The sequence below is a fragment of the Notolabrus celidotus genome, chromosome 3, assembly GCF_009762535.1.
Source record: "Notolabrus celidotus isolate fNotCel1 chromosome 3, fNotCel1.pri, whole genome shotgun sequence".
Taxonomy (NCBI): domain Eukaryota; kingdom Metazoa; phylum Chordata; class Actinopteri; order Labriformes; family Labridae; genus Notolabrus; species Notolabrus celidotus.
Window position 1 is genome coordinate 8,035,918 of NC_048274.1, and position 13,907 is coordinate 8,049,824.

The following is a 13,907-nucleotide window of genomic DNA, read 5'->3' on the forward strand; positions in this document are numbered from 1 at the left end:
TGCGTGTGTGTGTGAGCGTGTCAGCAGCGCTCCCTAGCTGCCTCCCCTCTCTCCCCTGTGGATCTGCTCTCCTGGCCTCCCCCCTCCACTCCTCCTCCCCCTGCGAAAACACTTTCGGGAAGAATAAAGTTTCCCCCCTCACACGGACCTTTACGCAGCCAGCCGAGACCCGGAGCCAAGGCCTAGCAGGAAGAACAGCTCGACTATGTGGAGACAGAAGCGGGCACTCGGGGAATCCGTGGCGTGTCTCGTGTTTCTCGTGACGCTGATCGATGCTTCTCGATGTAAGTATGCGGGTGTTTGGGTTTGTGCGATTTACACTTTGAGCTCTGCGCACTGGAGTCCAACAGCCCGTTACTAACTATTTGTTGTCAGTGCCCCAGATTGAAAGCAGCTTTCAGCCTCGGTGTGAAAGTTTCTGCACTTTTTAAAGCACTTTCAGGTTCAGGGCAGTGAGCACAGAGCAGACAGTGTGAGGGTCAGGATCCTTCTGCACCGTGGAGCTGTGCTGGTTCACAGAGCCGGCCCTATCCGACTTGGTGCCCTAGGCAAGATTTTAACTGGTGCCCCTTGTATTGTAAAACCAACTCCACCAACGATCACATCACATATACACTGAAAGACAACTGACATCCAGCTTTATGTTTTACAGGTTTCCTTATCTTTAAAATTAAAATGACCTCTAAAAGAACATTAATAAAATGGAAATAACACTGATATTAAGCAGGAATATAATAATACAATTTCAAAATGCATAATGTAATAGCAGTAGAATTTATTCAGTCATTATATAACACAATCATTTTCACAGTGCGGACACTTTAAACAAAGCCAGTGGCGGTTCTAGACCAATTGTACTGGGGGGGCCAGGCTGGGGCCAAGGGTGTTGTCAGAGGGACACCTTCAACCCTGACAAAGGAGACTGAGAAGGGCGAGGACCGGCTGAGAACAAACTGGCAAAACATCAGTGCATCCCTTTATACTAGACATATATACTACTGTGTACTATATCAAAATGCAGACTGACAGCAGCTGTTTACACTCAACATGAGTCCCTTAGCGCTCTAAGGGACTGGAACCAAGTGCCACACACGTGTTCCACCTGTAACATCGGCACACTACCGAAGCTTTTTTTATTGTAAAATATTATTTTGGTGTGGGGGGGGCGCACAGGGGGGTCCAGGTTCAGTTTTACAGGGGCACTGGCCCCTGTTGGCCCCTCCCCAGAACCGCCACTGAAGAAAGCAACAGTAATGTAATTAAGTGATGACTGAAAACGCAGAAGCAAAATGATTATTTAAGCCTAGCCTACATTTTATATGTAATTAACCTCACAGCTTCCAAAGTGTAAGGAAAACAACAAAAACAAAACAAAATCAGGTAAACCATGAACACTTAAATACTTCAAATGCTGCCTTGCATACCATTATTTTAAAAACCAAAAGTGAATCACAAGCTGTTACATTTTTACTGGCATCATCCCACAATTTAATCCAAAGTTAAATTAGATAAAACAATATTCCTTTTATCTTCAAATTTTCCTCCTCACTCATTTAGCAGCTTCCCCCATGGATGGCCGGCGCCCCTAGCATTTGCTTATACTGCCTATGCCATGGGCCGGCCCTGCTGGTTCACATGAGCAGCTTGTGGTGACCACAAAGGGTCATTTCTGGGAAACAACGCTTTCGCAATGACCTTTTTTCAGGCCAATTCATAGACGAGTAATTGAGCACTTTGTCCATGCAGGCAGCAGCTACATCAGCCATCTGTCATGAAGAAACTGAGGACTGAAATTCCTGCTGGGATCAGTCATGTGTTGTTACACTGTAGCAGCATATGCCTGCTTCTATTAAACACATATGTGCCAGAAACACAGTTATAAAGCATCTGCTGGATCCAGCATGCAAACAATGGAAGTCACAAACAATGGGAAAGCAGCTCTGCACAATGCTGCATGTGAATGAGTGTGTGTCTATGTCTGTCCAGTTCTGAGCCAGAGCACAGCCTCCCAGTTCCTGAGCAGGTACAAGAGAGCCAACTCTCTGTTTGAGGAGAGCAAGAAAGGCAACCTGGAGAGGGAGTGCATCGAGGAGCTGTGCAACAAGGAGGAGGCCAGGGAGATCTTTGAGAACCAACCTGAGACGGTAAGAAAAGCAGAAGACCACTATCTTAGGTCTAGTGTAAGACCTCTCAATCACTGAGCTGCATCTCTGCCTGTGAATGGAGCATTACCTCATCTATGAAGACAAGAACAAGAGACAGAATATCAGAGATGGGTTGGGCCGTGAAGAGACAGACAGAGATCTGCGAGGGCAAAAATCAAAGACCTTATAATTTATGATTTGGCCAATTAACTTACAAGAAAATAAAGTTATAGAAAATTGCAAAATATATCTCACATTTCACAATATATATTCAAAACATTTATTTCCCTCAAGTGTCATTTAGAGGAAAAAATAAAATAAAACAAGTCATAATTTACTTTTTCACATTATTCAGTAGAACATAGAGCAGAGCATGACTTTTCTCATTAATAAATAAAATAATAATAATAAAATAAAATGAATTAAAATAATAATAATAAATTAGAAAAATGTATGGTAATAATAAAATAAAATAAAACAAGTCATAATTTCCTTTTTCACATTATTCAGTAGAACATAGAGTAGAGCCTGACTTTTCTCCTTAAAAAAATAATAAAATAAATTAGATTAAATTAAATTAAAATAATACTAATAGATTACAAAACATATACTTACAATAAAATAAAACAAGTCATACTTTCCTTTTTCACATTATTCAGTTGAACATAGAGCAGAACATGACTCATCTCCTTAAATTAAAAACAACTAAATAAAATAAAATAACAAATAATAGTAACAAATAAAATAAATTATAGTAATAATAAAATAAAATAAAAAATAGTAATAATAATAATAATAAAAATTTTTAATTCATTTAACAATACAATAAAATTCAAACTTGCACGCAGTGGTTTATGCAGATGTTGAAGTTTCTGTTTTTTTGTTTCTGCAGGAGTATTTCTACCCCAAATATGTCGGTAAGTTTGCACATATCATCTTGTTTATTTATCTGTGTTAGCAGCTTTCCTTCTCTTACTCTTCTTCTGTTTGTTTCAGCGTGTTTGGGCTCACACCGCGTTGGCATCCCGAGCCAGAACTCAGACTCTGCCATCCCATTGGATCTCCGTACCTGTGTGACAGGTGAGGGGCTCCTTACTGAAAAAAGTGCACTGTTAGCATCACCTCTAATGTGCTTTTCTCCAAGTTTTCATGTATATTATCATTTTTGTATATGTGTTTGTAGAGATCAGTAACCAGTGCACACCGTACCCATGCTACAAAGAGGGCTCAGAGCGCTGCATGGACGGGCAGGCCTCCTTCACGTGTGTGTGTAAGCCCGGCTGGAAAGGCCCACGCTGTGAGGATGGTGAGCTCTGACACAGTTTTACTTACATTTCCAGTAAGACACTCAGTGGCTTATGTGTGACATTGTCTTCATCACCTGCTCTTACTTACAGATATCGACGAGTGTACAGATCCTGAATTTCCAGCCGGATGCAACCAAAAGTGTAAAAACTTCCCAGGTAGCTTCCACTGCATGTGTGAGGAGGGATACTTCATCACTGACAAGATCAACTGCATGGGTAAGGCTTCTTAGTCTACACAGTTCTCATTATAACTAACACTATTTTTTTTAACAATTTATTATTATTATTATTATTATTTTGTATTATATTGTATTATTATTGTTATTATTATTATTATTGTTATTACAGTTATGATTTACTTATCTTTGATTTATTTATTTATTTACTCATGTATCACTAGTAATTTTTAATCATTATAATTGTTTAATTTTCTAATTCCACTTTATTATTAATTCATTAATTTATTTTTATTTAATGTTTGGTCTTTCTGTTAATTATTTATTTAGCCCACAGATTTGTTTCCTTTTTTTTCTCCAATTCAGTTTATCTCAAACCGCCGTCCAATTTGTTACAACAAACATACAAAGACACACATGCCCACACACACACACAAACACACACACACACACACACACATTGTTTGTCATTGTTAGTTTGCCTCCCAAGTGTTCACTCCCTGTCTTGTCTTTCACATTGTTTTGTATATTATATATTGTATTGTCATGTCTCTCACCCGTCTTGTATTCTTCTGCAACACTTTAATAAAAAAATAATTTTGAAAAACAAAAATTATAACAAACACTTTCAGACACAAAACTTTACTTCTCTGTCGGTGTGTGCGTACGTTACATCAGACACACATAAAGACATCGTGTCCCTCTGAAGGAGGAACATATAGAGCCTCCATGCAGCTGAGACAACATACATTTCCATTCAGTGCATTATTATCTCGTTATAACGTCCTTTATATTTATCCATATGGACGCAGGAACCCACTGCTCCTCAAAACAAAGAGTCAGCCGTCCAGCTGCTGTCCTCAGGGTCTTCACTGGTTGTTATTTCTAAAGCTGACCTGAGGTGACCTGTTGTGAAACAGATTGTGAAAAGCTTTTTACAGCAAAGAAAGAGCTCCATCGTTTTTTAAAATTCTGGACACAGAGCACCAGACTCTCTTTTGTCACATCTTTTATCTCACAGCGGATCTTAGAGCTGTACTATCTTGTTGGCAGTTCTCTCACTGTTTATCTACGAGTGTGTCGAACGCCTGTTGAGTTCAAAGTCTTGACAAACACAATGAGTAAGTGGTAAATTTTGTGAATTTGTACGTGCTTTAGTAGTGATAGAGCTTACGGCATTTCAAACGGAGACGTGACTTCTTATGTTACTTTTCAAGAAATAATTGAAGACTGATTCGTCATATTTTTTGTTTCATGACACAGTTAACCCATTTCCACTTTTGACTGCATGTGTTTCAGATATCAATGAATGCCTCTTGTACCCGAGTATCTGTGCAGAACCTGCCAAGTGTGTCAACACACCGGGCATGTATGAGTGCCGCTGTCCTTCAGGTTTCAAATACAACTTCACTTCAAAGACCTGCATAGGTGAGACTTCTTTTATTACACTCTCACACACATTTCATTTTAAGCTCCTACGAGGAACTTTCAGTTTATGTCTATTTTGGCGCCCCCTGTGGACAAAACTGGAACATCTCGTCTCTTTGCTTATCTTGTCCTAGATACGTAAACGATCGCTTCATGTGCGCGAATACAAACGTGAGAATGTTTTGTGTTAATTGCTAAGTTTGTGTCAAAATCTCGGCGGGTGCCATATTGCTAGCTAGTGTGAGGTAAAGAGGCGGGCCTATAGACTTTACACTAACAGCTACAGGGTGCCCACCTGTCAATCACGTCAGCTATGCCCTTATTTGGGCAAAAAATATGTTTTTAGCACTTCTGCATGGGCTTCATATTTTAAGACCAGAGGTTGCTGCTTGGTCAAAACACCACTCAAGCCTGTTGTTATCAAACAAGGTTGAGCTTGACTACATTGGTTGGTAAAGCCGGTTATGCTAAAGAGGGCGATGCTAACTTGCAAGTGCAACCGATGGCTGGAATCAAGTGACAGACTTAAAACTTAGCAGATAATCCTCCTCACTCTCTTTCCTCACAGTGAGCTCCTGTTTATTCCTGATCCCATAAAAACAGGGAGAGTCACAAAGTTCGGGAAAGCCGCTCACAATCAGTTTGTCCGGTATTTTCCCGATGAATGAACCTCCACTAGTCTGTACGTCACATTATACATCACTGGAAGATCTACACGCTGATTGGATTTTGCAGCGTGAATGATTCGCCGTAGTTCAGATTTTTCAACTCTTTCAAGTCAAATTCACTGTGCCAATTCAGCAACTGCAAGACAATAATGTTCTCTCTCTTTGCTGCAGATGTGGACGAGTGCGAGTCTGATGTGTGTGACGGGAAATGCTACAACACAGTGGGCAGCTATACGTGTCACTGTGACGGTCGTGAGGGTCTTCGTTTAGGAGAGGATCAGCGATTCTGTGAAAGAATCCCGGTCTGTGTGGAGCTGTACGACTACAAACACCCTGAGATGCTCTACCTGGGGGAGCAATTTGCTGGACTTCCGGTCATCTTTCTGCGCTTCCGTCTGCCGGAGCACACAAAGTGAGGACCACACACACACACACACACACACACACACACACACACACACACACACACACACACACATATTTAGTATTCATAATTTTAAAACTAAGAAGTCTTTTTTGTTTAAAAAAAACTAAAATGTGCACTAAATTAAGACAGAATAAAATGAACCAAGAAAATACTCAACTACAAATCTTACTGAAGCTTTCAGGATGCTCAGGGTGATTGGCAATCAGCTGGAGACCGTGCTCTGCAGCTCCATCTCAGCAGAGGTTGAGCAGAAATACACAGTCATTGTTTACGTAATCTTGGACCTATTTTTACCTCTGATTGTCACTGGCAAACTCCACACTGCTAGAAAATCTCTTTCATACTAATGTGAAATAAAAACCCATCAATGACTGAAAGAACTAAAACTCATACTGAAAATGGTTCAGTGGATTTTAGGCAGTGGGTGGATTCAAAGTCTATGAGGGTTTTTTTGGTCATTTGTGGGGTTGCTGGAAGCTTCCCGAATTTTTCTTTTTCTTTAAGTAATCTAAAATGAGATATTTTACCCATTATTTTAAAAATATCCACAAAAACATTTGAATAAAACCTTGCAGATGAAATGTGTCATAAGTTTTCTGCCTTTCTTTGTTGCCAGATGACTCATGAGGTTAGGGCTAGTAAATGAATTAACACAACATCAGCAGCTGCAGGAAACACAGCCACATGTGCATGCATGTACAGTAAGCTCATTTTCTGCATACAAGCTAAATGTATATAAAGTATGACTCAACATTTAATCACTTCGAGGGACAGTGGAGGGTCGCAAGTCAAAAATAGATCTTTGGTCAAAACAAAACGCACAAGAGTTAAAGTATTTGTGATACAACATCAATTAAAACAGAGAATACCTTGCTGATACATTTTGCTTTATGTCCCATTTTTGTGCACTTATAGACAAAAAAAAAAGACAATGCATTTTGAAGCTTAGCTGTGGTTACTTTAAGTTATATGACAAGACTGTGCTTTTGTTTAGCTTAAGTTAGCATTTCACTCAGACAAATCTTAAAACTGGTTTTCATCCAATACACTTTATTTATATAGCACATAAAAAAGCAGAGTTTAACAAAGCGCTGCACAGTGAAGTGAAATCAGTTAAAAAAAACTGTAAAAAATTAAATAAAATAATAATAATAATTCAAACACATAAAACACTTCCAAAATAATTGAAGACACATAAAAACACTGTATAAAAATATAATGAAATAATATTTAAAAATATAAAAACTCATGAAACACTGTAAAAAAAAAATAATAATAATAATAATAATAATTAAAACACAAAATACATTTTAAAAATGATTAAATAAAAATAAAACTACTGTTAAAAAAATACAAATACAAATTATTATTATTAATAATAACAATAATAACAATAATGATAATAATAATAATAATAATAATAATAATAATAATAATACATAAGAAACTTTAAAGAATAATGAAAGTCACATAAAAACACTGTAAAAAAAGTAAAAGAAAATAATGTGTCATAAATGCACTCACACATTTGTATTTCTGTTTCTGGTCCTCAGGTTTGCAGCAGAGTTTGACTTCCGCACGTTTGATCCAGAAGGAGTTGTGCTGTACGCTGAGTCGTCCCAGGACTCATGGTTCATGCTGGGGCTGAGAGGAGGTCGCATCGAGGTCCAGTTCAAAAACCAGCACACATTCAAGGTCACCAGTGGAGGAAAACTCATCAATGACGGGCAGTGGCATGTGGTGAGAAAGAAGTAGCATCAGTGATAATCAAACTTAAGTAACGGACATATTTTTGTTGCTGTCACCGTGTCTTCTGATGCTAAATTGGTTGCTGTATGTGTAACGTGCAGATCTCTGTGGATGAACTGGAGAACAGCATCAGTGTGAAGATCAGTAAGGAAGCTGTGATGAGCATCAATAGCCCTGACAGTCTTTTTACTTCAGTGAACGGCAAACTAGAAACCAAGGTGTACATTGCTGGTCTGCCAAACCGCACCAACAACGTCATCAAACCTGTGAGCATGCACACACAGATACAATTCCTCTCTGAACACATGTAATAACTAACAACACATAGGGTTTAACATTGGCCCAGCTCAAATCCTGTGTTGTGTCTCTATTCATCCATAAGATCAATCCCCGCCTCGATGGTTGCATCCGGGGCTGGAACTTAATGAACCAGGGGGCGTCCGGGGTAAAGGAGGTCATCCAGGAGAAGAGGAGTAAACATTGCTTTGTGTATGTGGAGCAAGGCTCTTTCTTCTCCGGGGCAGGACTGGCACACTTCGACATTGACTACAGTGAGTAAGTTACACTTCATACATACATATATGGGAAAACGGGCTCTGCATTTGATCCTTACTTAACTTTATGAACAATGAGCAGCCATAGCAGCTTTGTGCATGGCTTTGAGCAGCAGCAGCAGGACTGTTAGCAGACATGCATGTGTTTTAGGGTGGGAGGAAAGTGAAGCATCTGGAGGAAACACGTGGACAGAAGGAACATGGAATTCCAAAAAGCAAGGCCCCAGTTGGTTAACAGAGGAGAGCTGACGAAAGAAAGAGAAGGAGAGTACAGGGGTGGATTTATTTAGATATAGTCCTGGAAAATTAAAAGATATCTGCAGAAATGATCTGTTATAATGCAGTATTAGAAGCTGTAGTGTTCCTGCAGCCACAGGATATTTCAATGCTTGTTCAAACTTGGACATTTCCAAAGGTCTTATTGTGTCCTGTGTCTGGATATGTGTGTGTGTGTAACCAGGTGATTCTATGAGCTGGCTCATTGATGTAAAGATGAACATACGTCCATCCAGCAGCACAGGCATTCTCTTCGCTCTCGTCCAAAACAACACCGTCCCTCTGTCGATTGCTGTCATAACGCAGGGAGAAGAAGAAGCTGTAAGTTCATCCAGCACATGCTCACCCCCTGTATCCCTTTAAGCACAAACATGCATAATTAACTGCGTTATGTTCCCGCTCCAGAACCTGCAAGTCTTTCTGGACGGTGTCTCTGTGGCGAAGCTGGACTCGCTCATGCTGTGTTACCCCGATCGGCTGATGGTGCAGCTGAACGTTACTCCTACAGAAATCCAGATCTCTGCCAACTCGTCCTCCATCACCTACATTAAGACTGAGGCCCTGCAGAAGGCACTGGAGCGCCTCAACAGCACCATGCAGAACCCTATCAGTACATATGTAGGAGGGATACCAGGTTAGTCATGGCTGCAAGATGGAAAAAGAACTCTTCTTAAGATAAATGAGCATCATTTATTTAAGTTTTAAGCCAACTTCAACTAAATATTCTGGATATCACTCACAGCTGGGGCTGCGATGCCAAGGTTTTAGCTTTTGCATGTGGTGCACATGCTCTATATATCAAGGCCCCGTCAGTTAAAGGTTTTGACCAGATGATGGTGCTGTATGAAAAGTTTAGAGAGCAACAAGAAGACAGCAATTCATCTCATTGAAGACAGCTTTCTGTACTAGATAGTTTGACAGTCTACAGTGCTAAAGGTGAGTTCCTGCTGGAGAAGAGTCAGGGTCAAAGGTCAGAAGAAGATTTTTTAAAACATGCAAAGTATTTTGAAAGTTGTTGATAAAGTTTGTATTGAGCTACGTTTCCTCCCTTGAACTAGACCAGGACAATAAGAAAAAAATATGCTATGTGTGATTACATTGTTCTATATTGCTATAACTCAGAGTACAACATATAAACAGATACTAAAGAGTGCATATTAGCTATAAATCTCAATCACTATTTCCATTTTACGTTGTGTTGGCAGCACATTTTTTTTCTGTTCTAAATTGGTGCACATGATAATATGAGAGCTAGCTTAAGCTTTATCAGACAGCATAGAAATAGTCTTGAACATTATTTTTGTCAATCAATCTTTATTTATACAGCACATCTTATCTGAAGACTCTTTCCAAACAGAGCCGGTCTAGACCGTACTCTATGTTCTATTATTAACAAAGACCCAAGATCAAGACAGGATCAGATCCAGTCCCATCTTACAGACAAGACACAGTCTGATCTCATCTTTATCCACCATGAGCAGAGCACTTTGCAGCATTTAGCAAGTAACAGTGACAAGGACAAACTTCCTTTAACAGGCAGAAACCTCCAGCAGGACCAGACTCATGTTAGACACACATCTGCTGAGACCGTGTTGGAGAGAGACATAGGGGGAGATGAAGAGAGAAAGAGAGGATAGTGGTGCAATAAAGCATATCATGGGCTCAAAGTTCTTGTGACAAGCTTTCAACTGAGACTTTTTGTTGAAAATTTACAAACCGGCACCTGACTAGGTCAAAACAAGGAGGAGGTAAATGGTACGCTTTGTCCACAAGAGGTGCCATAATTCGCACCGACTGGAAGTTCCTCCCAGAAGAACTTGTGCTCTGTCTTTTTGGTGACTGCAGATATGTGCACAATGTGTAAGAGTCTAATAACGATACTTTAGAGACAGTAATGAGGAGAGAAAAGCAGCTGTAAAACTGAAACTATTGGTATCAGTAGGAGCTCTTTAGAGCTTTCTTCTAAAAGGGTGTGAATCAGACAAATTTCACAGCTCCTTGTTTCAGATTACAGTGCAGCCTATGAGCATGCTGGGATAACAGCATGAGCTCTGCTTGTTTCCTCTCCCTCTAATGTTAGAGGGCCCTGGACAGCACATTAAAAGTTAATTTCATTGAATAAAACACACCATCCGGACTGAAGCAATGGTGGTTTGTATAAGCTCTCTTAAGTCAGCAACTTTTTCTCATTTTGCAAGTTACAGTGGCAAGAACGAACTTAGTTTAACAGGCAGAAACCTCCAGCAGGACCAGACTCACAACTACCTTCTGATGTTAAGCCTTTCACTTTAGCTCCTCCAATTTGTTATAAACAGCTTTGTAAAATGTAGAATTTGAGTGTTAAAAGAATCGAAGGCGATGTATGAGATTCAAAAGAGCCAAAACAATATTAACTGACATATGAATTGACATGTGAATTCATTTAGTGGGGACAAAGGTATTTCCCCTCATACTGATTTGGTTTCAAGACTGTTTCCAAACAATATAAAACTAATAGTCCTTACAGAAAAAGATATATACCTCTGAGTATCCTGTCAATGACACCACCCGTAACTTTGAAAACAACCTGATTAAATCAATAATTACCAAGTTTATCTTTGGGCTGTTAAACCTTTATTATTTAGAGAATGGACAGAGGAGAGAGTGGAGGATGACTTGAAGCAAAGAGCTGCAGTTGCATGGACAAACTTCCTTTAACAGGCAGAAACCTTGAGCAGGACCAGATTCATGTTAGACAGACATCTGCTGAGACTGTGTTGGCGTTAGAAAGAGGGATATTTGACCTTTTTTTTTGTTTATTATGTTGCCCATCTTTGTTGAGACGTTGGATTAAAAGTGTTTAAAGTAACCATCTTCTCTCCCTCTTGTTCCCTTTTCAGACAGCGTCCCATTACCTTCCACCCCTGTGTCAGCCTTTTACCATGGCTGCATGGACATCACTATCAGCGGGCAGCAGCTGGACTTTGACGAGGCTCTCAGCAAACATAACAGCATTAAGTCTCATTCCTGCCCTCCTGTTTCTGCCCCCGAGAGTCAGCCTGATGCAGCACACCCGCATAGAAAGTGACCTTAATTAACAAGCTTCTTGGGACATTTTGGAAAGAGAGAGATTGGAAGGGTGAGACGGAGGAGGTGGGATGAGTAAGAAGTGACACGATGAGGAAGAAGAAGTAGGTTGTCACGGTCGTTTTTGTCGACTCTGTGAGATGGGTTCGTTTTGAAGTTTGTCACATGCTTTTATCCTTACAGTATTATTGTTCCTGTCAGAGGAGCATCATGTTTTAGTAGTGAAGCACAACGAAAGCTGACTGGCCAGTGAGCTCGTCTAAGCTGGATGGTTTCATGACGTAGTTGTAGCACTTTGTTGCAATGAATCAAATGTAGGAAATGTTTAAAAGAGCTGAGCTCTGTAGCACAGGTTCCTTATTATGAGCAAGAGATGGTTTATGCTTGAGTAGAAAATGAACAAATGGTTTGTGTTGACCAGGCTTTGGGACCACCTGAATCTGTATCCTTGTTGCTGAATCATGGTACTATCTCTGAATCCTGTTCTCAATGCTGCAGTGAAACCCACAGAGTAGAAAGCTCAGGCTCAGGGTGCAGGTCTGTTTGTTGTTTGATGCATCATCGGCCTTCCTTCAATGCTGCATTGGTTCAGTCACATTTAAAGACATGGTGTATCTTTTACTGGTTTTATTGGTTGTAAAAAATGTTTACACCTTACACTATCACTGGTCTTGAAGACTATCTACACCTTATGCTATTTTTTTGTTCTCCTTTCAGTCCCAAGTTCAGAATTTATCTTGTATATAAAACAAGCCATCTTTAATATATAACTTAAATGTAGTTGTTCAGTGTTGTCTTTGTGTGTTTGTTTTAATAAAATCGTCCAGAGCAACCCTTGAAGACAGTTTTAGATTCCATCATTGCATTTATCCACCAACTCTTCTTCCAACAGGTCTCCAAAATAAGGAAGTCTATCTACTGACTTTCTGTAATCTGTTCAGTTCTGCTTGTACTAAGTCACTGGTGACACAACAGACTTGTAAAGTAGTTATTTACAAAACATGAGGTGTGTTTGCGTTCAAGCTATTTATCCTGCAACAGCTGGATCATACTCTGTTGTGCCACTGTAAACTAGGAAGCCATGTTTTTATTCAATTTTAGGACAAACTACAAACAATATGTTGGGAAAATTGTTGTTTTCATTTATACAACCGTGAAGCTTTGCTAAAGCTCTGCAGCACTCGGGTTTGTTGGTTCCACCACATGTTGCAGTCAATAAAACAGTTAGTTGAGGTCAATGGGGCCACAACAACAAAGTCAGCATGAACCAGTGTGGTGGTCAAATTATTATCATATTTTTTTTTGTTTTTGTTTGAACTGTTGTATTAAAAATATGCAAAAGTTAGGCACAGATTTAGCCAAGTGGTTAAGTTGCAAGCCAATATAGCGGCTTGCCCAGGTTTCATTCCAACCTGTGCCTCTTTCCCATGTCATTCCACTGCTCTCTCTCCCTGTTTCCAGTTATCCTCTGTCCTACCTTCTCTAATAAAGGTGTAAAAGCCAAAAAATATATCTTTAAAAAATAAATGTATATATGTGTGGAAAAATAACTGCAGATTTAGCTTAGTGGTTAAGTTGCACGCCCATATAAGGGGCAACCCAAGCTTGATTCCAACCTGCAGGCCCTTTCCAACGTCATTCCTCCACTCTCTCCCCTCATTCCAGCTTTATCCACTGTCCTCTCTAATAACGGTGTAAAAAGCCCCAAAAATATATCTTTATATAAATACATATATGTATATTTATATATATATATATATGTGAAAATAAGGTGCAGATTTAGCCTAGTGGTTAAGTTGCAAGCCCATATAGCGGCTGGCCCAGGTTTCATTCCTGCCCACAGCGCCTTCCTGCATGTCATTGCCTCTCTCTCTCTCTCCTGGTGTCATGCTCTATCCTCTGTCCTCTCTAATAAAGCTTTGAAAGTATGACTTAAAAAAAATGCTGAATATGTTGTACTAATTCAAGATCATTTAAACAAAATCCTCACTTGTGGCTGTCTGATAACTCTGTTTCAACATGTCACTCTACAGTCTACTGGCCTGGATGTACTAATGGGACTACAGAGGAAAAGCAAGTGAAACAAACAGAAAACCATAACAAACTCTTATA

The 13,907-nt window shown here is 39.7% G+C and overlaps 1 protein-coding gene and 1 long non-coding RNA gene across 6 annotated transcripts in view; one reads left to right on the top strand and one right to left on the bottom strand.

The window, feature by feature from the left end:
- Window positions 1–13,062, top strand: pros1 (protein S). Its single transcript, XM_034679697.1, has 14 exons — window positions 1–284; window positions 1,987–2,144; window positions 3,037–3,061; window positions 3,141–3,224; window positions 3,328–3,450; window positions 3,542–3,667; window positions 4,927–5,055; window positions 5,895–6,135; window positions 7,704–7,890; window positions 8,001–8,165; window positions 8,282–8,450; window positions 8,914–9,050; window positions 9,135–9,363; window positions 11,609–13,062. The coding sequence occupies exons 1-14, from the start codon at window positions 206–208 to the stop codon at window positions 11,794–11,796; spliced, it is 2,040 nt and encodes a 679-aa protein (XP_034535588.1). The 5' UTR covers window positions 1–205; the 3' UTR covers window positions 11,797–13,062.
- Window positions 6,023–13,907, bottom strand: part of LOC117810096 — a 10,051-nt gene continuing 2,166 nt past the window's right edge. For 2 of the 5 annotated variants that reach the window (XR_004630700.1, XR_004630697.1), the window contains exons 2-3: window positions 9,138–9,333; window positions 8,712–9,021 (exon numbers count right to left, since the gene is read on the bottom strand). This is a non-coding gene — a long non-coding RNA (uncharacterized LOC117810096). The other 3 variants (XR_004630699.1, XR_004630698.1, XR_004630701.1) reach the window with 3 other exon arrangements.